The sequence below is a fragment of the Ursus americanus genome, chromosome 27, assembly GCF_024610735.1.
Source record: "Ursus americanus isolate L20-20 chromosome 27, mUrsAme1.1.p, whole genome shotgun sequence".
Classification (NCBI taxonomy): domain Eukaryota; kingdom Metazoa; phylum Chordata; class Mammalia; order Carnivora; family Ursidae; genus Ursus; species Ursus americanus.
The window spans coordinates 40,870,300-40,897,609 of record NC_142153.1 but is presented as its reverse complement, the minus strand read 5'-3'; the positions used below and the strand labels follow the sequence as shown (position 1 = coordinate 40,897,609).

The 27,310-nt window shown below is 40.1% G+C and overlaps 1 protein-coding gene across 2 annotated transcripts; it reads right to left on the bottom strand.

Moving 5' to 3' along the window:
- Positions 1–1,736: 1,736 nt before the first annotated feature.
- Positions 1,737–27,304, bottom strand: KLKB1 (kallikrein B1). 2 transcript variants are annotated; one of them, XM_045785749.2, is made up of 15 exons: positions 24,661–27,304; positions 23,670–23,728; positions 18,877–19,039; positions 17,423–17,529; positions 14,962–15,121; positions 14,428–14,537; positions 10,629–10,788; positions 9,782–9,888; positions 9,464–9,626; positions 9,252–9,364; positions 8,919–9,087; positions 5,631–5,809; positions 4,563–4,658; positions 2,724–2,863; positions 1,737–2,217 (listed from the first exon to the last, which is right to left on the bottom strand). In XM_045785749.2, exons 2-15 carry the CDS (start codon positions 23,725–23,727, stop codon positions 2,038–2,040), a joined length of 1,905 nt encoding a protein of 634 aa, XP_045641705.2. In that variant the 5' UTR covers position 23,728; positions 24,661–27,304; the 3' UTR covers positions 1,737–2,037. The 2 variants fall into 2 exon arrangements, with proteins under 2 accessions (XP_045641705.2, XP_045641704.2); XM_045785748.2 differs by lacking the exon at positions 24,661–27,304 and adding an exon at positions 24,319–24,630.
- Between the last annotated feature and the right edge of the window lie 6 nt (positions 27,305–27,310).

The following is a 27,310-nucleotide window of genomic DNA, read 5'->3' as shown; positions in this document are numbered from 1 at the left end:
AGTGACCTTGAGCTAATCTTTGTACCTCCTCAAGCCTCCACTGCTTCATCTTTAGAATAAAGATGCATTCATTCATTAGACATTCACTGAATGCCCATTTATATGCAATATGAATGAAAGAGAGCCTCCTTCAAAGTTGCTCACAATTTAGTGAGGAGATAGAGGTAAACAATAATTAAAAGTTTTAAATTTAAATTAGAGGTCTCACACACCTTGGTGAGGAACGAGACGGATATCGGAGCCCTGGGCTAACCTTGGCTTAGATGTGCACCTGTGCTGTATGTCCCCCGTGCACATGCGCTGTTGTCCCCGGCAAGAACAGCGCCAGCTTCCAGCCCCGACGCTGCCACCACCCTCTCCTGGATGGCACTGCCGGTGACCCACGCCTCCTCCTCGCTCTTCCTCGTGAGGGTGAAGTCATCCCAACCCCTTGCTTTCTTGGCCTCTCGCACATTTCTCAGTCCCACGAGGCTCTTCCTATGTGAAGGGCTCCTCTGTTCGCCCCTGTACATGAAAACATGGTGAGTAATAGAGACCATGCCAGGGCCGCGGGCCCTGGTCGGCAACTTTAAAATAATCGTTCATACCCCAGGGGAAGTCCACATTTCAAAACTCTCCTCCCGGTTTTGCCCAAACAAGGTCATTCCCTGACCAGTGCTTGCCCAGCAAGCATTCCAAAGTCCTGGTCAAACACCCATTCGAATTAATAGAAAAAGCTGGAGATAAAAGATTCTCAGAGCAAACCACTTTTTTTTTCCTTTTAAAGATAAAATGACACCCCCACAGAACAAGGACCGCTGTCTTTATTGCATACCAAAGTACAAGTTGAAGTGGTATTTACTTTTAATTATTTCATGAAACCCAGCCAGGTTTTATAAAATCTAGAGCATTTCTGGAGGAAACTCTCGGACCTTCAGTTTCCTACTGTGTGGGGTGTGAATAACCCAGACCTCATGTTTTTCCTTCAGCCCCCCATCTTTAGCCCGTTCTACCACTTACCGTGTCTTTGAGTGTGGAAGGAAAAAAATATAATTTAGAAACTTCACTTTTCTATTTTTTCTACATATTTTGCACAATATTTTGTCAACGGTCAACTCTGTAAATGTGAAGTCAGTTTAAGTGAACTGAGTCCAACAAGCTGTTGTCAGTTGCGGTAATCACTGACAAGTTTGGAATTTGTGTTCTATGCAGATTTACATCCATTTTTCCCCAGGGCTACTCCCTACTCATAAATTTACAAGACTGAATTTGTGAAATACTTTATACCCAATGCTTCTTGAACTCCTACTGCAGAACCCAATATCCGCTCACTCCCCCACCACTACCCCCCCGAGCAGATTCCTTGCCGTCCATGAAGGCTGTGCGACGCCCCGCAGTCCCCTCCTGCACACCCAGCCCGGGGCCTTGTGCCAACGCCAGGTAACAAGGTAGGAGGCCCAAATGGAATGGTACAGTAATTCTTCCAGGTTCAGAAAACCCATCTCTTTCTTGGAAAAGTGAATCTTCTACACTTGGAAGAAAAAAACCCAGGCCTACTGGCCCTTCACCCCAAGTGAGGTTGGCAGTAGTGTTCTCATGACCATGCAGGTGAGGAGAGGAGAAATTACTAGCTCTACGATGGACTGAGTCCCAGGGCCGGCAATCAAGTAAGACGGATCCCAGCACAGGCCCTGTGCTAGCATGTGGAGTTGCTTACCTGGCATTCTGTCTCACAATCAGAAGAAAACACTTGTAAATCACATTTTTTGCCATTTTATTTCACAACAATTAATCACGGAAATGTCCAGTTGCTATCTCCCATTATTAGCGTTATTACTGATGCTGAAAGCTCGCCTCCACGTGACATTTCCCTCAGCAGCTTTGCGTGTATTGTCTCTTTTTGCCCTTATGACAAGGACACGAAGTAGATACCACTCCACGTTTTTGCAGACGAGGACCCCAAGGCCCAGTGTTTGAATTGGACCCAGGTTGTAAAACTTAAGCTACAAACTGGGCTCTTTCCCACCTCTATAACTCTTCTTCGTGCTGGTGTCTTCATCAAAGACCGGTGTGCCCATCACCGAACTGTGTTTTCTCTAAAATCCAGTCCACATACTCAGCAACTTTGGTGTAGACACCTGGATATTCTCTGCGGGCACAGCCTTCACCCCAACTGGTGATGCCCACCAAATGCCAGATTCCGTTGTGTTTACAAACTAAGGGACCGCCCGAATCTCCCTGCGTCACAGTGGGTGGAAAAATAAAATAATAGGAAAAATGACAGATTTGCCTTTAAAATTCTGTAGTCACACTGTGCACAGCACACACATACAGTTCCCTATAGTTCTTCAGGTGTCTTACGTTCCTCACTAGCTACATGATGAAAATAATGTAATTCAATAATGCATGGCTGCATTTTCTGTTTAGTGCAACAAGGAAATGTTGACATCATAATCTCAATGCCAAATAAATCTAATGCTCTAACATTTTAGTACAATTATTATATGTATAATGATGCTCCCTTAAATATAGTATGCTTCTGCACAGATTGTAGTATATATATATATAATAAGATTATATATATATATATATTCAGCTCACCAAAGGTTACTTAAGAAATTGTCGGATTATTTGGTTCTGAATTTTTAAAGAAAAATATAATGAAATATACTATGGAGAATATGTTTTGCGGTTGATTTTCTCAAGCAGACCACTGTGTGTTTTTTCATAGTTGAACGTATTACCTTACAGGCATCTTTCCCTCCTTCTTTATAGCCAGCACAGATCATCTGTTTGGTTACTTCATAATCTCTATATGCTTTCTGGCATTCTTCATTGGGTACCAAAGGAATATTTGCCTTTTGCAGGGTATTTTGGATTTCCCCTACGAGGTAACCAATATGAAACTTCAGAAGGAGGAAATACAATGAGTCTGAAAATACTGAAGTCTTAAAGCAAATCAGAATAATGAACTTTTCATTAAGGACATTTCTTTAGGTAAAAATAGTAAGGGTGAAAAAGTAGAGTTAATCACACCAACAGAGAGAGAGAGTAAAAGAGAAAGAAATTGAGAAACAGAGAGAGAGCACGCTCCCTGTACTGGTCTCTGCTGTGCGATGTTAGGACAACCCCAGCACCTCAGGCCAACCAAGACTTTGCTTCCAGACTCTCTGTCATCCTCTCATCTCAAAAGAAATTTCTCAGAAATTCCTTCTTATCACCTCCAACCCCAAAGCTGAAAGTCCTTGCTGTTCTTATTTTATATATTCAACATGATCGTTTTAAAATATATGATTTTGGGGGAAAAAACCACCAAATCTCTGGCAACAGAGGAGTATTTTGTTCTTCGAGTAAATGCATGTATTTCCCATGGAGAACAATTTATTTACAAATGATTAAATCTCCACCAGTGTCCAGGTTCCCCTTGAGCATACGCTGGGACCTCTCCTTGTTTAGTCGAGGTTACTCTTAAAATTTCTTCCTGTTTTAAGATATTAGTCAAAAACTTGAAAAATTTGAATTCATTGAATAAAGGACTACATCAGGAAAGAAGGAAAGAGCTTGACAAGTTTAAATATGTAAAGAATAATGCAAATATTATTCCTTATAGCGTCTATCAGGAACAAAATTTTGGAAAGGGAGAATATTCTCTTTCCTGGGAAATTCAAAGGCAATTGAGATGCACCAACTACCCACGAGCAGGGTTCTTAAACTGGGGTCCTCGGAAAGAATGCACTTGCTCTATAAACTTAGATAGGAAGATACATCCTTGTTTTAACCAATCTCCAACGGAAGTCTAACACTACCTTCAGTTATAAATGCAGGCAGTAAAAATGGGGGCATTAGCAGTGTTGATGACTTTGCCATCAGTAGAGAGCACAGATATTTTTGCCTCACAGTCGTGATATTTTCACATGACAGTTGTGCCAATAACTGAAAATATCAGCTGTGCTCACCACAATTTCAAAATTATGGTAGTTACTTGAAAAACTTGCTATTTAACATATTAATAAACTCATCTGTTACCATATCACATCTTTTAAAAGTATTTTGATAACTCTAATATAATTTTTTTATATGTGTTTTCCTTAAGTGCTTAAAAGAACCATTACAGAAGTGGCTCACCAGCTTCATTACCTTGCGGAAGGATGCATGTAACAACAACAACAACAATGAAAAGATTTAGAGCCTTCCAGAAAGAGAGATGGTGTGCCCGCCCATACTCCTGGCCCTTAGTATCAGGGCAGAACAATAGCATTGAGAGATGGGAACATTATTAATAGTGAGGACAGGATAGGCTTGAGTGGTCTAGTTAGCACTATATGGGACCAGTCCTTTATATGAAGTCAAACAAGTGATCTTTATTATTAAGTATGATGCTTAAAAGTTTACCTTATAAATTTTTCCAGACCCAAGCAAAAATACATCTCAAGAATCACTGAGTAAATATTTGAGAACGGATAGTTTGGAAAGGTCATGAATTTGGAGAAAATTTCAGACAGAGGCCAGTTAAACTGATTCACTCCATATACTTTAACATAAAAGACTTGTTTTAAGAACAACATTTAAAATGTCGGCTGTACCTTTTTCTTTTGTGAAGCCCCATCCAGTTACCCAGCAGTTTGTATAAATTGTATTTGTATCAGCTTTGGAAGGTAGGCATATTGGTTTTTGGAATTCTGAAAGGTAATTTTGAGATTAGAGTTTGGTTATATAAACTTATGGATATCGACCAAAAATACACTTTCCTTTTCCCATATTCTCTTTCTGTAGAGTAGCACCAAGAAGAATGACCCTTTTGCTTTCTGCTCAGTTGTGAAGGTCAATGATTCAAGAAAATTTCTCATCAGACTCATTTTCACATGACATTTTTGGTGTCAAATTTTCTGGATTAAATCTTAAAACTCAGAATATAAATTTCTGTCAAAAGCATTTAGAAGTTCATGTGTTTCGCCATGTGTGTGATACTTTTAATAGTAATAACAGAGTGTTTCCGCTGTTACAGGCACTATTTTAAGTGCTGTTTAAGTGCTTTAACTTTTTAACTGGCAATTTTTATAACAAACCAACAGGTGACTGTCATGCTCATTTTACAGATGAGGAAATTCAAGGTGCAAAAAGGTAAAAGCAACTTGCTGAGGTCATGGAATCGTTACTGGACACAGTGGGCATTCACCAACTGTGGCACATTGTACCACAGAGGCCACATCTCCCACCACCACACTACCGGCTTCCCAGAGTTCCTGCTGCATCCGTGTCTCCACTCAAGTTAGACCTGGGAATTAGTATCTGGCCCTACTTGCCTCTTCATATATTCCTAATACGCCCAAAGCAATAGTCACCCTGCTATTCTTGTCAAAAGGAGCCGTGCTTCCCAAACGGCCCAGACGTTCACCATGTGTATTATTTCAATCATGTATATGCAGTTCTATTCCTACCTGAAGAAACCACTTACTATTTCTTACCCCTTAAGTAGAAGAGATTTCTCCAAGTCACAGGTGTTGTCTCCCTTGGCAATTCCTCACCTTGCCCCCAACCCTACCGAGCAGAAAAGGACAGTCTCTCCGTATTCTGCCCTCTCGTTCAAATTGATGTGAAAATTTAAACCGCTGAACTCAGCCGTATAGCTTCTCCTTGAATAGGCTACGTACCTGTATAATTCAAAGGAGTCTTCAGTTTTATTAAAGCAATATCATGACCACTGCCATCTAAGATTTTGTAATTTTGGTGAATAATAAGCTCTTTTATTTGTGAGAAAGGTGTTTCTTTTGTTATCTCTTGCAGATTTAAAATGCCACTATAAATGCGCCAAACATTCGACAAGGGAAGCCTAGAAGGGAAAAATAAAGACCTATTTGAAACCGGAAAGACCAGCCTTTCATATTGGCCCATTTTCCTTTCTACTTTACTTTTTGAAAATAGTACTTTTCTGGGAAGAAAACACTACATACGGTGTATTTTCACTCACCTCATTTCTCTTGCTCACAATTTGTTATCACCACTAGCAGCAGTACTGAATCTCTGAAGGTTTAGTTAAAAGCACTGAAAATGTACATTTATGTAGTTATTTTATGTTACTGTAAGGAAAAATAAAAGAATGTTTCTGTCCCAAGTCAGAGAGAAACGAGTTGGGAGAGACTCACAATTTATTATGGGAATATCCTGCCCAGTTCAGCAAACCTGAAAACAATTGTTTCCATGAAATCCAGAATTGTCAAGAGGTCAGACTGATCTTACACAAGCCCCCCTCATTGGGCAAATTAGGGGCGCTTCAGTGTTATTTAGAAGTTCTCTATCTAGGGCACCTGGGTGGCTCCATCGATGAAGCGTCTGCCTGAGGCTCAGGTCATGATCCCCGGGTGCTGGGATCGAGTCTTATGTGGGGCTCCCAGCTTGGCGGGGAGTCTGCTTCCCCTCTGACCCTGCCCCCTCTTGTGTTCTCTGTCTCAAATAAATAAATTCAATCTTTAAAAAAGAATAAAAATTAATAAAAGTTCTCTGTCTAGGCCAAAAAATAAAACCAGAATATAATAAAATATAAAAATACATATAAAAATCAAATAATAAAATATCTATATCTTGAGAAGTATGAAAATTTAATTTTTTAAAGATTTTATTTATTTATTTATTTGGGAGAGGGAGAGAGTACGAATGGGTAGAGGAGCAGAGGGACGAGCTGACTCCCCGCTGAGTGCAGAGCCAGATGCCTAACTCAATCCCGGGACCCTGAGATCATGACCTGAGCCAAAGTCAGATGCTTAGCCATTGAGCCACCCAGGTACCCCTAAATTAATTTTTTAAAATATGAATACATACAAAGTAAATCTAAAATTATGTCTATAGCAAAATCTTGTGGTAAAGATTTGGACATTTTTATCATCATTGAGAAGTGCAAGATAGAGTTTCATAAAACTCTAGAGAAAATCATGCAGATAGGGGCAAAGTGGTTTTCTTTCAAATCAGTGTTTCCATGTATATTATCTCTTACAACTCAACAACACTGAGCCTTCAAGAATGAAAATTCTTAATATAAATTGGTGCAGCTGCTGTGGAAAACAATATGGAGGTTCCTCAAAAATTTAAAAATAGAACTACCTAAGATCCAGCAATTCCATTTCTGGGTACATAGTCGAAGAAAATGAAAATACGTCCTTGGGAGATATCTGCACCCCCCTGCTCACAGCAGCATTATGTATAATAGGCAGGACATAGAAACAACCTAAGTGCTCCTCAATGGATGACTGGATAAAGAAAATGTGGTATAATATATAGTGTCTATGTATATACACACACATAATATATACATACATATACATGTACTATATAATGCATATATGTATATAAGCATGTGTGTGATGGAATATTATTCAGCCATAAAAAGAAGGAAATCCTGCAATTTGCAACAACATGGCTGAGACTTGAAGGTATTATGCTAAATGAAATAATCAGACAGAGAAAGACAAATGCTGTATGTTTTCACTGTATGTGGAACCTAAAAAACTGAACTCGTAGACACAGAGAACAGACTGGTGGTGGCCAGGGGAGCGTCGCGGCAGGAGAGAGTGAAGGGTACAAACTTCCAGTTGTAACATGAATTAGTTCTGGGAACTAATGTGCAGCAGGGCGACTACACTTAACAATATCTGAAATATTTGAAAGTTGCTAAGAGTGTGAATCTTGCAAGTTCTCACCACATACACAAAAAAGTAATTCTGTGTGGTGATGGACCTATGGATGTCTTAACTAACCTTATTATGGTAATCATTTTGCAATGCATGTACATGTGAAATCATTACATTGTACACCGTAAATGTATGCAATGTTATATATCAGTTATACCTCAATAAAGCTGGCAAAAAAGATGAAAATTCTTGGTCCCAAATTGGGGTGCATTTATAAAAAGGGGACCCACTATTCCCTTTCCCCGGGTCTTTCCTTCCCGGTAAATAGCTGTCCTCTTAGCGATGCCATGTGTAGCGAGGCACTAACTGGAGATCCCAGGCAGGGATGCGGCAACCAGGAAGGAGCCTTGTCTGCCCAGCCGTGCCCCCGACTCTGGTGTATTTCAGCCAGATGCTCAACCCTGACCCATGGCACCCAGAGCCCTACCCTTTTATCTAGTCAGGGCAAAAGGGAGAATTTTATGAAAACAAAAAACTTTCTGAGAGAGACTAAGTATCTTCTATTTCAGGGCTATTAGTATTTCTTGGTATTCCTATGCTTTGTCTGTTTCTACGTTTCTTACGTAATCAGAGCTTACTTTTTTGTAATTTTTATGCTCCAGGTATAGTGCTAAGGACTTCAAGTGTGTCACTTAACCTTTTAATAACCTCATGAATTAGATATCATTATTATTCATATTTCACAGATAGGAAAATAAAGCTAAGAGAGATGGACAAATCACCCAAGGTTGCTCATACCTCTAATAAGTGACAGAGCTGTGACTCAAGCCCTGTTCTAACTACAAAGTCTAAGTGTTTTAGAAATATTGTATCAGATTTTATTCACTAAAGTATATAGGGTAATAAATTCACATTTTTGCTTTCACTATTAGTATTATTTAGTACATTTGTGACTTGAAGAGCTGAAAGTAAAATCTCTATGGGCTTGGAAATTAAGTCTTCGAAGAGTACATTTGGGGAGTGGCGGACGGGGATGGCGGCAGGTGGGGCATTTTTCCTTATTCTTTAAAGCAGGAGCGACATCCCCTGGGAGTGTCCATGCTGCGAACAGGCCACACTGTGTTCTGCTGGGTCAGATCATTCAGTGCTCAGACAGGCCCTATGAGGTGTTCAACATTTTGAATACCAGCCCCGCTCTAAAATGTCTTTTTTCAAAAAATAAACTTTGATTAATACACTGACACAATGATCGAGACATAGATTCTTCAAAACAAAAAGGCAAGTTAAGACCCTGGAGAAGACGCATCCAGAACTTACCCATCAAAGCAATGGGCGGCAGTTAGGACCCACTGGTGTCCGATGATTGACCCTCCGCACAGGTGGCTCTGATCTTTGAGCTTCACCTGCAGGCTGACTTGCCAGGGCCACTCTCCCCAAGAAGAGTTGGTTCCGCCAACAATGCGTGTGTTTATTTTTGTTGTGCAGACTGAAAAGAAAGTCTTGACATTAACGGTTGGGATTCGAGGTGAGTCAGAGTTCACCTCAGCCAAGGAAAGCAAAATACGTAATTCCATTGTCCAAGACTAAGCAAGCTATCAAGACGACACAGACGTCCCTTTACAGTTCCATGAAGAAGTGAGGCTTACTCACCAGAACCGTCCCCACTTCTACACAACCTCAAAGAATAACCAGAGCTCGCGTGCGTCCCATACGTAATCCTAGTTGGGGAACCGTCCGAAGATAATCGTAAGGAACACTTGCACCTAGACAAAATGATCGGTATGAAGATTAACCCTTCACAGAGGGAGATAATTCATGAAATCATCTTGCTGAGCAGCTTTGAAAAATAAATTTTCACTAACTTCTCTCCTCTACAGTCTTCTGGGCGTAAAGAATAAGTAAAAAACTGACAGCGAATCATCTTTGTACAAGTCTCTTGGCAAACATTCACTCCTTCAACAAAGGTCACGTTCAGTTCTTCCCCTTCAAAATCAACTTCTGAGTAAATTTTGGAATGACAGGGCTCTGTGAATTAGAGACATGAAAAGACAGAAAATGAAAAGAGCAATAAAGCACACTTACCCAAGTTTTTGGTACTGAGGACTGTTTCGTTGCTCTTACTTGTGAGAAGATCAAAAGTGCATCAGACTGTATGTACTATTATTATTGAGCCACATTACCAGGCAAGGCTTTGCAGGTTAAAAGGCTATATCCAGATACGGCGTTTTCCTGAGGAGTAGGGGAACTTGGTGTCCCGCTTTTGGAAGTCTTAAGAAAGCAAACATTTCTATTAAAAAAAAAAAAAAAGCAAAAGAGAGAGAAACACAACTGCATTAAAGGCAAACATAAAAGCACTTCGTATTTTGAAAATCACCTCTGCAAATTTTATTCCTCTGAGAAACTCTTTCAAACTAAAGCAGACCACAGGACTCTAATAAATCAGAGATTAAATGTAAACCAAGCCACATCTCCCTCTGAAGAAAACTGATAGGCACAGATAACCTGAAAAGAGGAGAATGGCAAAGTTCCACTTTTTCACTGAGAAGAAAAAGAAAAAGAAAAAAAAGAGCCACGACCAAATTCGGGGGGTTTCTGCTGCTATGCTATTGAGTAACTATGCACCCTTCTCTTAGCTCCACCTTTGCATAGAAGGAAAAGGGCAGGTTATCAGAGGGTAAAGAGGTCAATCAGGATAAGCAGCGCTCTAGTTTCTAAAACACAGGACTTAGAGACAACATTAATGGACATGCTGCCAGTGAGGGGTTACTTTAAGTTAATAAGACAAAACACTAAGATCAGTAGGAAAGGTATCTGATCCTTTTCTTCCATGGATCCAGTGCTATGTTTCAGGAAGAGAAGGTAGGTGGAAAAGTTGGCTAAGCTCTTAACTAATCTACACCTGGCAGGAAAGCACCTACTTAACCTGTGGCTTTAAGTGCTCTGAGGGGAATGAACAAAAGTTTTCAAAAACTCAAACCATAAAATTACAGTGACGACAGGACAGCAGCAAATGTTACCCGGTCTTACCTCTGTGGTTGTAGATGCCACGCCTTTGTGTAGAACGTAAAGAAGAGGCAGTTGGGATGGTAGGTGCAAATGGTTTGACATACAAAAGCATCTGGGGTGACAGCTCTGGCGACGTCCACATCTGAAAATGCGAGGTGCTGGAAAATGTCCATGCGGCAACCTGTGAACTCACAGATGACACTCGAGTGACTGGTCCTTTGTCATCGTAACTAAGGAGAGCATGGCTGTTATTGATAGCACCAGTCATGCTACGTGAGAAAAAGTGTCTGTTAAAATACCCTCAGACTTGTTGTTTGCCATTTGGAAGAAGGAAAAATTGGTCTAAATCTGATAAGAGATAGGTTCCTACGTCAGAGAAATGAAATACCTCAATCTATGCTCTCAGCTCCAACCCGACCCATGCAAAATGTTTAGGTTACTTAGCATATGCTCAGATTTTCTTTCTATTACCTGACCCTGAATTCCAGATTTAGGAGATAAGGTTTTGTGTTACTTTTTCCTGGATATTATGAAAAAGATTTTAATAAAAGCAGATTAACAAAAATATCAGGTAACTAACAAAAATGCCATGTGCCCGTTGAAATTAGAACAGGAGAAAGCCCACTTTCATTATCTGTATATAATCTTATTTTTTAAAAGATTTTATTTATTTCTGAAAGAAAGAGAGAGGGGAGGGACAAGCAGACTCCATGCTGAGTGCCAAGCCTGACATGGGGCTTGATCTCAGGACCCTGAGATCATGACCTGAGCCGAAACCAAGAGTTGAATGCTTAACCAACTGAGCCACCCACGCCCCTAATCTTATGTCTTAATTACACTTTTATTTGTGTTCATATTATTTACTCAGTTTAATCAATTTGATGACATAAATTTTATTAAAAATATGGAATGATAGCAATTAAAGGAAGGACAAAAAGAGTCCAAATTTAAATGAACATAGTTGCTTCAAGATAAAGTTCCTCCCGTGACATAATATCTACATAGGGGCAGTCTAGGAAATTAGGCCTCGACTATTTAAATCTTTCTAAAACAAAACAAAACAAAACCCCAAAATACACACAGACTCTGGAAGGTGGAAGAGAATTTATGGGTCACCATATCCCCTGAAGGATGTCCCTGACAAGTTGTTTACCTTTTACTAAGATGTTTATAGTGATGAGGAGCTCACTACATCATAACAAGGCACCAATTCTTTTCTGGACCATTCTAGGTGTGAGGAATGTTTGCCCTATTTTCTTCATGGTAGCATTTACCTTGACCTGCCTAATGGAACCACACAGATTAATCCCTTCTCCTAGGACAGGCTTCTATAAAAAATAAATAAAATAAAATAAAATAAAATAAAATAAAATTAAATTAAATTAAATTAAATTAAATTAAATTAAAACAGTCATCCTGATATTCTCTGGTTAAATGCCTGTCCCTCTAGCCACTTTGTGTTTTCCATGACTTCTAGCTATCTTACTCTCCTGGTTACCCCCTTTCAACATGCTCGGGGTTGACCATTGCTACATACAAAATACGCAGCACAGAGCTGTATACAATGTTTCGGTCACTACCTGACCCACCCAGATGACAAAAACACAGGAGCTATCTTGTTAAGAAGACTTTTTTTTTTAAAGCAAGTTTTTTGGTTTCATTTGTTTTGTTTTGTTTTATCAAAAGTACTACAGGATGTGAGTGGGAACAGCAGAGGAAGGACCTCTGAAAACCCTCTCCTCCAAAGAAGTAATGGGAGAATGGGCAAAATTGTCAAAATCAGTGTTTCCAGGACTCTAGAAATTAATCAAAATTAATCAAATTACAACAGCCCGGAGAGTACTTATTCAAGAAAAACAGCTGAATCTCTGTAAGGACAGTGAGTTTTGTGGGGTTTTAACTTGCCCTTTTCCTGTTCTCCTCTCCCCAGCTCCACGGAAGCCTTAAAAACAGCCCCACAATCATGCTGGAAACCAGCAAATAGTCTAGCAGCCCGAGAGGGGGGAGAGTGGGTTTGGGGCTACTCCAACGTTCCATCCCCATCCCCAGTTAAACACCATTATTTGACCTGTCTGGAAATTCTCAGGAAAATTTCACTCACAAGAATTGAGTTTATTTGACATGACTCAGAGTTTTCTTCAGTATTAACCGCTTTTTCCTGGCAAATGTTTGTCAAGAACAAAGAAACAAACAAAAAGTGCCAATTATGTAACATTGCAGCTTCCTAGGCCAACAGTAATAGCAGGAGCAAACAACAAGCTGACAAAATTCTTAAAAGGAAAACGAAGGGAAAGAGGGGGGTGGTGAGAATCTTTGACATATTCCTGGGAATCTAGAAGGCCATATGCAAGGACAGGGCTCGATGCATCACCAGGGCCGTGCACGTGTCCATGAAAGATCTGAGAAAGTCCGAAGCTCTCAGGCTGGCTGATGTCGTGCCCTGGGTCGGCAGAAAGCAAAGCGAAGGCCAAAGCAAAGTTGCGAAATGCCCGTCCGCACATTGACAGCGTGCCCAACACTCCCAAAAAGCCCCTCGGCAAAGGCTGGCAGACATACTGGTCCCAGGCATGTCAGGAAATCTCTGCGTAATCATTAGCTAACTACTAAGGAAACCAAGTGGGGACATCTGCGGCCACACACTACAAACAATACGTCCAGAAACAGTTCGGGAAGTCACCCAACAAATGGCAACAAGAAAAGGCAGACTCTGGGGAAGGAGGGATCTGGTTTCCAGGGCTACCATATGCCGTTATTTAAAAGGTCTAAATTTTTACAAAAAATTACAGGCCGTGCAAAGAAACAAGTGTGGCCCCTACACAGACAAAAAAAAAAAAAAAAAAAAGGCAGTCAGTACAAATCTTTGCTGAGAAAGTACCAACATCCTCGTTTACTATACAGAGACTTTAAGTTGGCTCTTTTAAATATGTTCAAAGAACTAAAGGAAACCACATCTAAAAAACTAAAGAAAAATGTGAAAACATTGTCTTGACACATAAAATATATCAGTAAGAGATAGAAATTATACTTTTAAAAAAGAACGGAGTACGAATGTTAAAAATTAATTAATCAGTAAATTAGAACCAGAAATCTGGCACCCACCACGCAGGGGGTGAGCGGGAGCAGAAAGGAAACAAACGGGAAAAGAGAAGCCGTGTTGCCCGCTTCCCAGTCTCCCCCAGGGGCCCCTCGCCCAGCAACTATGCAGTAACATCTTATCACTAACACTAATTAAGTAAGGTGGAAGGTCATGATGATTTTCTGGGTAATTGCATTGAAATTACTTAAATGTCTGAAACTACAGCACTTTATTGATTCGTTGTGGTTGAGTCATTTCAAGAAATGACTGTACGGTTTTCTCTGCAGCGTCGCTGCGCTCTTTCCTAGTGCTGTTGTAACAAAGTATCACAGCCCAGTGTCTGCAAATAACACAAATTCAGTATCTCACAGTTCTGAAGATCAGAAGTCTGAAATGGGTCTCACCGGGCTACAATCAGGATGCCGGCAGGACTTTGTTCCTTCGAGAAGCTCTGTAGGAGGACCCGTTTCCTTTCTCCATCTTGAAAGCCAGCAGCGTAACATCTTCAAAACTCTCTCTCCCACTATGACCTTTCTATCTTCCTCTTCCTCTTATAAGGACTCTTGTGATGATATCAGGCCCACTCACACAATCTGGAATCCTTACCTTGACCCCCGTCTACAAAGCCCCATTTGCCATGTAATGTAACATATTCACATGCTCCAGGAATCAGAATGTGGATGGTTGGGGAGCTCTAATTCTTCCTGCTACAATCACATAGGGAAATAGTAGCCATATAATTACCAATGTCTGAGAGGGCGCAGGGCTTCAGTGAGAATCCGGATGCCACATTAGTCAGCACCTTTATCCTGGTGGGCGTTCCTCCTGGACTGTGCTTTAAAAGGCAGCTGTTTCTAAATGTGAAGAAAAGAGGTTACTTCTCTTCCTAAACTGCGAGATGCATGTAGCCATCCATTTTGCATTGAAATGATCCTGGGTCAGTGGGAAACAAAGCAATCAGAACAATGACTTTGATACTGAGTGGGTCCAGGGTTTGTATTTTTAATCAAAGAGACATTTTTCTACTCTGCACAGGGAAGGTTAGGGTGAGAATGGGATGGGAGACATTTTTCTACCAAACCCTCACTCCCCAACCAATAGAAATGACTCTCCTTAGCAAAATGACACCAAAACCAAGTAAATAAGTAAGTAGAGTGGTTAGGTCTAAAAACTATATTCAGTCTTCCGGGGGGGGGGGGGGAGGGCGGGAGTTACAAAGAGTACAATTAAATCTTAACAGTACCATCAGAAAAAACAAACACTGTGAATGTTACTCACCGGTACTCTGCACTGTAAAATCTTTCAGTGGCGTACGTGAAAAATTGACAGCGAATGTCATTGGTGCACTTTTTTTGGCATTCTTCAACACTTTTTACCTTAGAGGCATTAAAATTAACTCCTCTCATATCAATTCCTTTATGAATGTCTCGGTAACAAGCTGTACAAATAAAATGCACAGAGAGAATTCAGTCAGTTTCCTTCCAGAAGTTTATCATCAATTAGGCAGGGTAGTTTTGAAGGATTCTATCCTGTTTTTCACAACTGCCCTTTTAATTAGGGGATTTGGTATTTTTGTTACATCACTACATTATCAAACTCGCTTGAAATAAACACATTCCAATATGCTTTATAGCACTAGCAGAGAGAGGGGTTACTTTGTTTCCAAAACTGTAAGGTATGTGTAACTACATAGGTAATATTTCACCCTGAAATTATCAATGAGCAATGGAAGACAGACAAGGCTACAATCGTGAGGGCCCTGATGATTATATTAAGGATCTGCATTATTAAACAACCTGATGTGCCCTCAACTTCTTGCATTGAGTGAAGGAGCTTCTCTATCTCTTATTTCTCAGGTTTCAACTACTCCTGTCTGATTGTGAATTTCATCTGTAAGCCCTGTCATTGCCATCTATGCGTCAAATCCTTACAAAAGGTGAAGAGTTTTGTATATTCATGATGAAACCATTTTAATTCTTGCTTTAAAATTTTGTTAGATTCCACTGAAGCATCCTTCCAGTTGAAATGTACCTTATACACAAAACAATATAGATAATTCTTTGGACAGTGAACCAAATTTATGATGTAGGCTTTTTTTAAAAAAGCACTCGGATTTGTTAGTTAGACCCTTGGATAAAAAATCCAGCAGTATAAACCATAATCTGCTGTACGTAATGTTCTACTCCTAAGAGCTTGAAAAAGCCATAAAACTAGATTTAATGGTGGGAATGACAGAAAATGTACAAACGAGTAGGAAAACAAGACATTGCGGTGGGCAGGGCCGTGGATAATTCACAGTGATTGATGTGCATAGGAATTTGTAGGTTCTAGAAGGGAAGTCTCTTTCCAATTCTGCTGTACATGAGAAAAGAAACCAGCTGAGTTGGGATGAGATACTTAACAAACTAAAAACTTTTCTTTATGATTAGTGGAAAGCTCTAAACCTACCTATAAACGTTTTAAACCAAAATTGGTCCTGAATTTAGGGATTTTATGTCCTTGGGAGCAATTATTACTTTTAATCTGAGATACTCAGGGAGAGTTAGGAGGGAACATTAAATAAGTTCTGTAAGACTAAGTTTGAGGGGAAAAAAATAACAATAACGAAGAGTACTGAGAAAAGCAAAATACTGTTCTTTAAATTTTACTAGGATAGCATATTTAAAAATAATGCTTAATTGAATGATTTACACTAAGTTGTATTAAGATATACATTTGATCTTATAACATAGGACATGTATTGGTCCTCAGGTAAACTGCATATCGGCTAAGTCAGATCCCTGTGCTCCTAACTAAGGGCTGGTTCCTGTATAAACTGCTGGTACAAAGCACGCATGTGTGTTGAGGGAGTGGTGTTAATGGGGGGAGGGAGGATAGAAAACTTTAAAACATCTGAAACCCGAAACTACAAAATTAACTGTAAATAGTAAAGGTAAAATAGCAATGATGGACAGTCCCAACGTGGTTATTTCAGGTTTCTGCCAGCCCATCAGTTGAGAATCTTTTCAGCACTTCTTGTTTCAGATCAGTTATGTCAGAGAAACGGTTCACTGCCTTAAGTTAGGACAGGATTAGAAATTGTTTCCCAAGCCATTAGTAGCAGTAAGGGTCAGAATTTAAATTTCCTGGCCTCTTAGTCCTCACATTTTTTTCCTAAGAAGTATGATTCTCATTAGCAAGATTTACAGAGCCCAGACCTTCAATTTGGGGGCTTAATGGGGTTTCTTACCCTCTGCATTATTGACGTTTGGGACCAGAAAATCTTTGTCGGGGGCTTCCCTGTGCCTTGTGGAATGGTTAGCAACATCTCTGACCTCTATCTACCAGATGCTGGTAGCATCCCCCCAAGTGGTGACAACTAAAAATGTCTCTTGGATGAAGGACAAAATCACCCCTGGTTGAGCAGTGCGCAAATTATCTCAAGTAAAACAGGGATCTCCATGCCTTCTGTGTTCTCTTTAAGATTCTTACCTGCAATCGGGTTGGGGAAAGGGGGCAGCTATCATTTGAATGTGTATTCACTTTCTGCAAGTCTTACACTGTAGTGCTAACTCATAAGTAATAGAGGCTCCTTGAGCACAGAACTGATAAAGACGAGAGGGAGGATACATCCAATTAATCTCTGTTATGTCTCTGAGTGCTCCCTGCAAAAGTCCAAGGCAGTACAGAGCTTGAGCAGAAGCCATTGTAAGGTAAACCCATTATTCACTCAGATTTAGCTCAGAAATCGACAGCTTACCACTTATTTGATGACCACATTGCTTTAAGGAATGTCCAGAAATTGCACTCGTCCGTGACACTGTGGGCAGGGTTCCTGTAGCACTGTCTTTCAAGAAGCAACCAAATCTGTTTTCAAAAGTACTTTCAGTTAGAAAGTAGAATAATAAACACATTGAGGAGATGTCTAATTTTTTTATACACTAATAAGTATGTCCAGGAATAAGGAAAATAATAGAGCTTCCCTGACACTTGCTGGAAAGAACACTCTTAGAGGAAATTCCATAAAATCTAACAGTCTTTGTAATATCTAACTTCAGCATTCTCTTTCTTTTTAAAAAACACTTTTAAGTATGGAAAGTGCATCATATTAAAGAGGTAATGATTTTTCCCGTGTTCCTACAGTTTGGGGAATCATGTTCTCACCTGGTGATTGTTTTTACTTAAATCGGTCATGAGCGTTGGATCAGTCTATGGGGTTCAGTTCGCTTATTAACTCCCTCTAGTTCCCACTAATGGTAGACTTCGTTCTTTCATGTCAATCCTAACGGTAACCTTTCACAAGGATTCTAGAACCTAACTCAACTTCAAGTTGATGCCTCTCACACACAGTCTGGGTTTTCTGTACAAGTTTAACACATAGAATCGGGGGTGATGATCTAACTCCTAGTTTTTAAATTCAAACAGAGCTAAGGTAAAAGAAAAGACGTATGGATATGGAAATGAGAACAATAAAGACATGCTTATTCTGGATATTGATCAAAATGAAAGAAAACTATGATGAAACCATGGCTGCACTCAGTCAACTTTTTGACCTAATAATATTTTTAATGACTATTTTTCTAGGGCTCTTACTTTTCCGAAATGCCAGTTAATAATATATATTTGCATATGTGTGCGTACACACACACACACACACACACACACACTACATATACCACAGGTGCCTAACCTGATTTACTACAGGTCCATTCAGAACAGACCTTTCCTAAGATCTGGATCTTACTGAATAATATTCTCAAAAAAATATTTGCCTTCTGCTATATTTTCTTCGGATGTGCTATCCACAAATACAATCCTGACTCAGGTAGTATGTTTCCTTGCTCAGGTGAAATATTCACCTGTTTTTAGACCGTTTCTTGAGACAACCAGTTAACCCAATGATTTTCAAGCATTCTCCTTGAGGCCTTGGATAGACACTGCCTTGTTTCTATGACTTTAAGTGAACGCAGCAACTGTCTGACATGCATACTGCCAGGCCCAAGACACTTTGGTTCAGTGGGCTCAACCGTTTGGGTCTGAGGCTGTGGCCTAAGAATCTGCTAATATTAGACCCACTCCAGCTGATTCCAGTGAAGCTGGCCCTTGGACCCCATTTGAAAAACATAACCCTACAATATTTACACCTTGTTGCACACAACTGGTTCTATTTTGAAAAATGATTGGCTTCTCCAATAATGACATGTCAGCTTTTACCTTTTGTCTGTGTCATTAGTGGAACTTTCAGGAAGGAAACTGAAGAGCAAACACCTAGGATGGAAGGTACACATCATCTGACAGTGTTGGGCATTCGGGGTGTACATGGCGGTTAGGTCCCCTCCTCTGAAGAAGGTATTTTTGTATAGTTGAGTCAGACATCCTGTGATACGATCATTGAAAAAAATACATTAATTTGCAATGAATGCAAATAATTATTTTGATAGAAATGTCTCTGTGTTCTGAACCTTTGTACTTCCTCTGCTAAATACCCAAAGAGCTTTACAACAGGACTTTCATGATAGAAGTAGGATAAATCCTATTAAGGTGACTGTTTGAACAAGGTATAATGCTATTTAAAGTCATTCTATGGGTACTTCTACATAAAAAACTTGGTTGATTTTTACAAAATCATAGGATAATTTGCACATAAATTATCTGCAAGAAAATACAATTCTAGCTTGGTTTCTCCCTGTGGTCTAACATGCTATGAAAATACCATGACTTAAAAATAACAGGGAGGGAGGTGCCTGGGTGGCTCAGTCAGTTGGGTGTCTGCCTTCAGCTCAGGTCATGATCTCAGGGTCCTGGGATGGAGCCCCGTGTCCAGCTCCCTGCTCAGCGGGGAGTCTGCTTCTCCCTCTCCCTCTGACCCTCCCGCCTGTCTGTCCTCTGTCTCTCTCTGTCAAATAAATAAATAAAATCTTTAAAACAAAAAATAACAGGCAGAGCGCCTGGGTGGCTTAGTTGTTTAAGCATCCAACTCTTGATCCCAGCTCAGGGCTTGATCTCAGGGTCGTGAGTTCAAGTCCTGCATTGGGCTCCACGCTGGATGTGGAGCCTACTTTAAAATAATGAATAGAATAGAATAGAATAGAATAGAATAGAATAGAATAGAATAGAATAGAATAGAATAGGATAGAATAACAGGCTTCTAGTTAAGGAATAAATAATTCATGGGAATAAAAGGCACAGCATAGGGAATATAGTCAATGATACTGTTACAGCCATTGTATGGTGACGGATGATAGTTACACTTGTCATGAGAATAGCATAACGTATAGAGAGGTTGAATCACTATGTTGTACACCTAGAACTATTGTAACATTATGTGTCAACTATAGTAAAAAAAAACAAAGTAAGTAGGATCTCTTTCTCAAAATCCTTTCATAACAAATAGCTGTGTAAGGGGAGCTAGAGACAGACTTCATTCTATGTCTTTAACTTTTTGTTTTTCTTTTTTTACAGAAAGAAGTTAAGTAACTGAGACTCAGGGCAGTACAGACTTGCGCAAGACCCACGTGGCTAATGAAGGTCCTAGAAGAGAAACCTACCTCTTTTCGCTCCCAATCTTGTTCCCTTTTCTAGTGTGCAATCTTAAAGGTTGCTCCTCACCTCAGTTTAATTTAAATAACCCAAGAGTTATTGGGTACTTACTAGGATCAGCACATTATTTGCTCGGTCTCTACAAGCAAATGCGAACGCGTGCGTATGCTAAATTGAAAATCCATTCTGAACGCTTTGCTGTTTGGGAATCGTTCACAGTTCTAAAGTACCGTGCATCCCACGTATTATTAGAATATTAAGTGCTACCTTTACTGTTCCATATATTAAAAGTAAACTTTAATACACGTATTTGAGTTTACCTTGAAAGAGCCGCTTTAAAGTCAGCTTCGTGAGCTTTTCCAACCCAAGCAGCACATGTGTCTGTCAGCTGTTAACCACAGGATATTCCAATGACAACTTTGTCCATCCCCTAGGACATCTATTTTTGTTTTGCCCTTCAGGGAATGGGCAACTTAGACACATATGTTTCGATAAGCACAGAAAATTAAAATTTCCTCTGCACTCTCCTCCCCTCTGGGGATTCCAGCCCTGAGCTCTGTTAGGATGACCTAACCCAGCATGGTCGCTTTTCTTCCTCTCGGAGGTGTGGCTAAGATGACGAACCCTTGGATAAGTTTCATATTTAGAAAAAGCAGAGATCTCTTCAGGGGGAAGCTTATGGGAATACAAGTTGCCAGGTGTATAGACCTAGATTTCATATACACACAAAACACTGAGTAGCTGGTCCAATGACAACGCTGGCTGCAAAGTGACCTGTGTTTTAAGTAATTGGTATATTCGGCCGATTCGTAGTTACGGAGCAGCCAGCCTCCCCCCCCCCCCCCCGTCCCAGGGCACAAACATGAGTGCAAACAATACCCTGCCTAAGCCTTTGCGAACTGCCAGGTGACTTGGCTGATGGAAAGGGGCAACTAGAAACACGCCAACTTTGGAGCAGGCTGGGAAGAAAGTCCTAATAGACATTCTTGCTCATCCTCATAAGTTGGTAATGATGATGATGGTGGTGATGGCAATAACGATGATAGACTTGTTCATATTGTATTTTAGAGTGCTTTAAAGCACTGTTACATAAGTTATCCCATAACATAAAATAATGTCACACTGCTACTGTGTCCATGGACTTGGGGCAGGTTATTTGGTCTTGTTAAAAAAAAAAAAAAAATTACATAATCAATAAGGAGGAAAAAACCACTACATTTTTTTAAAAAATTGGATAAGGGATATGAAAAGGTAATTTATACAAGAAACACAAGCAAATAGTAAGTATACAAAAAATGGTAAGAATCGTAAATACAGGCAAGTTACAATAGCTGATGCAATTTTACTCACCAGATCAGCAAAAATTTTTAATTTTCTAAGTTACCAGTGTTGATGCACTGATTTTGGCTGCAAATGATCAAAAACCTAGTTCAAAGTGACTTTATTATAAATGGAATGTATTGGTTCAGAAGCCAGAGTACACGGCAGATTTGGCTTCAGGAATCACTGGACAGGGAACTGGGCTGATCCCATCAAGATTCAATTTGTCTTCATCCATTTGCTCTGTCCCACAGTGTTGCTGTTGCTCTCAAATTCCACACAGTGGCAAGGTGCCAGAAGCTCAGGGCTTTGTATTCTTCAACAGTTCAAGTCAATTGGAAATAATAATAAGAGCCTTATTTGTAGAAGTGTAAGCAAAGGTCTTGTTGCAGACCTTTCGCTCGGATCAGGTCACAGCAGCCAGCAGGATGTGTGCCCCTATTTACTAGTTCAGGTCTGCTTGGTCACAGCCACATAGACCCAAACCTGGAGGCAGCAGTTTCCCAAAAACAAATCAGGATATAGTTTCCAGAAAGGTGAATATATGTCAAGCCTTATAGACGACTACTGGACTTGGCCTAAGCGGGATGAATGATCACTCTTACCTGCTGGTGGAGAGGGCTAGCTGGAGAACCACCTTCTGAAAGACAACTTCATGACGTACACCACAAAACTTCCAAAATATTCACACCTTTCTATATAACATTTTTATTTTCAAAATCTTATTCTACAGAAATAAATAACTGAATGTGTGTATAAGAATGTGCACACAAAAACACTGTGACTAGGGAAGATTACTAAGCTCCAAAAATATGATATATACAAAAAGATATCTATAAATGGGAAACATAAGTTATAAAAAAGTATCTATAATTAATAACATCTTTGTTAAATGTGTAAATATACATGTATAGAAAAATATCTGAAAGACTAAAAAAAAATTTAACAGTGGCCATTTCTGTATTATAGGATTTCAGACAATAAGCAATTTCTCATTTTCTGCTTACGTGCACTAATTTTCCTAGAATGATAATTTTTTTTTTTTTTTTTGCCAAAAAGATAAAACTGAAATGGCCATGGTCCGTACATCTCTGGCTTCCACTCCTCAGCATTCCATGGATGTAATGATCATGGCTCAAAAAGCAATCAGGCAGGGGCGTCTGGGTAGCGCAGTCATTAGGTGGCTGCCTTTGGCTCAGGGCGTGATCCTGGCATTCCAGGATCCAGTCCCACATCGGGCTCCTCTGCTGGGAGCCTGCTTTTTCCTCTCCCACTCCCCCTGCTGTGTTCCCTCTTTCACTGGCTGTCTCTGTGTCACATAAATAAATAAAATCTTTAAAAAGAAAAAAAAGCAATCAGACAAGGGGTGGGGTGGTTTAGGAGGGGAAAAACAGCCTCTTCCTGAAGAAATTATATCTCTTTACAAATGTCACCCTTACCCAAGAGGTGTTTATCTTAGCCATACATCTGAGAGGCAGGTAAATAATCATTGCGGTGTGGTCCTCTTACGGCAACACTGAATCAACCCATAACGGTGGCACAGAGAAAACTCCACTATTAATGAAAAACAGTGTCCAGAATCATCTTCATTCCCTGAAAACTTAATGGAATGGCTAGAGAGAGCAATACGTTCAAAACCTGGTGTTGAAACCAGAGCTATTCAAATGGACGATTTACTAATTTAAATTTAAACCAAATACTTTCATTTCCGAAGCAGTTCCTTAGTGGCCTAAAAGAGTAAAAATACACACCCGGTACCTATTACAACACTTGGGTTGGATCCAGACACTATAAAATCCTACACACTGAATATTCAGATGAAGTTGATTTTTAAAATGTATTGATAATAAAAATAGAAGGCTGAGTGTTTAAGATCTGCTTTGTAGAGAGTCTGCGCCAACAGCACTTTCTGCTACACACAGCCCAAAGACACTCTCACTCCCGGCCTCCCTCACCCTTGTGTGTCTAGGGCGATTCATCTGAGAAGTGGCAGTTGCCCCTGGATAGTAAAAGAATTTGTGTCCTGACTTTTGGGTCTGCCTCCTTCCCAAAGCTGTCTGTTCAATAATTTTCTCCAGGGCTGGCTTGTCTTGTTAACCACTCCTCTCCCACACCCAACTTTAGATCTTAGAAAAAAATCCACTCACCACAGGAAACCGTAGCAAAAAAGCAGGTGAGATAAGCTGCTTGCCTGAATGAAATCATCCTAAAAGAGAAAGCAACACATGCATGACCCTGCTGGTGACAGATCATATTTACCATGAACCTTCATTTAAGGTGATAGAGATCTTCTCGTAAACATCTGCATTGCAAATCTAAGCACACAATTACCGGTACAGGGGACGAGAGATTTCTTATATTCTATGCCAGGGACTTGGCACGAGATACAAACTGAGATCTCTAGACTACTGTTGTGTTCATCACTCACTTGCAGCCGATGTTGTTGATAATTATGGGACAGGAATTGGTAAAGGGGGATTAACCAGTTGTGAAACCTTTTGATTTGCGCAAAAAGAAAAGGATTGTAAGTAACAGCAATAATATTGGTCCAGAATTCCTAAGAAAAGCTCTCAAAATACCAAAGCCCATTGAAAAATTTTAAAGCAGTTGATATTCTCTTTGACTTTAAAATATCTTACGGTAAAAGATTTCATATGTAAGAATATCAATTTCTCCTACACTCTCCAAATACACCAGAAATTAGAATATATACTGATAGCTGCTCCTCAAAGTAGAATTAGGCTTAATTTAAAAAAAAATGATTTGGAAGCAATCAGAATAATAGAAATTGTCTACCTGAGAGCACGATTGCTTCTGTGGCTCTGGAGGTGACGGTGTCTCTCGCCACTTAAAAATGGACGGTCCTCAAGCTTTCCTAACGGGTCACTGCAGGCAGTATTTACTTGGCTCCGATATTGACTTTGGTTTTCTGCCAACAGTTTTAACTGTTTGCCCTGTCAACATATTCTATGAACATCCCACTCCCGTGTTCAGCTATTTAATATATTAACTATTTCGTGTTAGGGCCCCAAAATGCATGCCCAGATTTCCATTTTTAAAAACGTTCAAAACATTTCCCTTATTTGGAGTCATGCTGCTTAAATTCTCATTTAACTAAACTTTTCCCATTGCAAGTACCTGGATGACAATGGAGTAAGGGATGGGTGTGGGTCGCTCCTTCTGGAAGGATCTTTTGACTACCGACATCTATGGTTTTCCACATCTTCTTCAAAGAAGCATGTAACACTGAAGTGTTGAGTATGGAAGGGAATTGGAGAATGATTGGGTCCTTCTCCCATCCAATTCACAAAATGGTATATGGCAGGAGTTGACAAACCACAGTTCACAGACCAAACCTGGCCCAGTGCCTGTTTTTGTAAATAAAGTTTAATTGGAACACAGCCACGCCCATTCATGCATGTAATTGTCTATACTTGCATTCATTCTACAACTACAGAGTTAAGTAGCTGTGACAGAGAGTATGGCCTACAAAGAGGAAAAGGTTTACTATCTGGACCCTTTCAGATTAAGTCAGCCGAAACCTGCTATCTGGCACTCCTAGCAGAGTTTAGACTTCCCTGTCAGGATGCCTCATCTGGAAAAAAATATACTGGTTTTCCCAGAAATCTGTTCCTGCTCAGGGAGTTCTATTTTATTTTTATTTTTAATAAAAATCTCCTTATATACTGAAATATACCTTCTTGTGACTACTTCAATATTTTAAAATTTATTTATTTATTTATTTAGAGAGCTTGTATGTGGTGCGTGGGGCGGGGGGAGGGGAGCAGAGGAAGAAGGACAGAGAGAATCTTTAAGCAGGCTCCACGCTCAGCACAGAGCCCAATGTGGGGCTCGATCTCACCACCCTGAGATCATGACCTGAGCCAAAATCAGAGTCAGATCCTTCATTGCTTAATCGACTGAGCCACCCTGGTGCCCCCCTTCTAGCAACTTCTATCCTTCAGTCCTTGATTTATTTACTAGATCTATACAAAAGAATTTATTCTCTTTTTTGGCGTACTTTTTAAATATTTAAAGATCATAATCCCTTGCCTAGTAAATCTCCTTTGTTTTCTGACCCTCAAAATTATAGTACATCATTCTGACTAGTAAATTAGATTTTTAGGGAGTTGATTCTTATATAAATATTTTATGCATACTACTGCAATGCGGAGCAGTGTTTATTAAAAATGTAGCATAATGTTGCCACTAAATTGTTTTCTGACTGTAAAGAAGTAGCATATTTCAAATATGCCTGCTGTGCCACCTTATAGATTCAGGGTATTAGCTAGTACCCCAGCAATCGACAAAAAGAATCCTCTGCCTTGTGCAATGTAAAAGAATTTAAGTTGGGGATCTCATCTGTTACCAGCCTCCACAGAAAAAGACAATGAGTGGAACGAAGCTACCTTGCCTCCAAAGCACAGCAGAAACCGTCGACGTTGTTTCCCTAAAAGGTGAGATTACAGATTTTAACCTTTTTAAATACTTCTGTGTTCCATTTGAACTTCTCTGACAGCAAAACATAAGTTCTGTTCCAGTAATACAATAAAACTAAAAATTTCTTTTTAGAAAAATCAAGTCAGAAATAAGTTGAAAAGAGGCAGTGGTAGGCAGAATTGTAAAACGTTCCCCAAGATTTCCCAGTCTAATCCCAGGGACTGAATGCAGGCTGAGATGCCCTGTCAGTCCGTGATCATGCCGTGTTACATGACAGACATTCTGCACGTGCCATTAGGATTGCTCAAGAGTTGACTGAGAGCCAATCAAAATGGAGGTGATGTGGGGGCCTAATCCCATCACAGGGGCTCTTTAAAAGCACCGTTTTCTTCTGCCGTTAGCCTAAGGAGAAGGCAGAACCCGGGTGTGAGAGGGGAGCACTTGGCTTTGACAGGGGTGGGGCCTGCAGCAAAGCCCCCCCAGTGGCCTCTAATACTTCCAACAAATGGAATGAGCTTGGACAAGGATTCTTCCTACAAGACCCACACCCTGATTTTGGGCTTGTGAGATATCACAAGGGGAACCCAGCTAAACCCACCTACCGACCCACAGAACTCGGAAGGGTACATCAGGGTTGTTTTAAACGCTCACAGCTTGAAACCTCCACCAATCCCCAAGGGGACAACTCTGAGTGGACCCCGCTTGGGTCAATCAACTTAAGTCAAGAGAACAACACGGCCTAAGAACACGGCATCGTCAGCTAGAACTGCATATTGACCGTACATGTGTTGGGGAAGCAAAAAGGTGAGAAACGGAAGATAAAGGGGGAGGTATTTATCATGGGATAGTTCCAAAGATAAAGAGGGTGCTGTTCCTTTAAAAAAAATGGTTGGAAGGAGGTTTCCAGAGACACTAAAAAATTTGTCATGTGCCTTCCAACATCTCATTAGATGCTGGAAAGAAAAACAGTTTGGTCATCCAGATACATTCTAGGTTAAAAATTGATTTTTTTTTTTTTTTTTTTTTTTTTGGTGCACGGCATCTCTTTCATTGTGAGATGGGTCACTTGGTTCAGAAACCGACACTCCTGAGTTGTCTGTGACAATGAGTAGAGCATGATTCGGTTCACTAGCCCATCACCTGGGAAGGTTTCTAGACTAAAATGCCTGAGATCCAGTGATGCTGAGGGTTTTGCTGATTCCCAGGCCTCTGTGGGAGATTTCACTTTCTGCTCTCAGCTGAGCAAAATGTGCTGGTATTTCCACTTCTCCTCTGGTTAATTCTTCAGAGTCAGGAAAACTCAAAATCAGTCTATGACAAGGGCACAAGGAACATCTTGTTAGAAAAT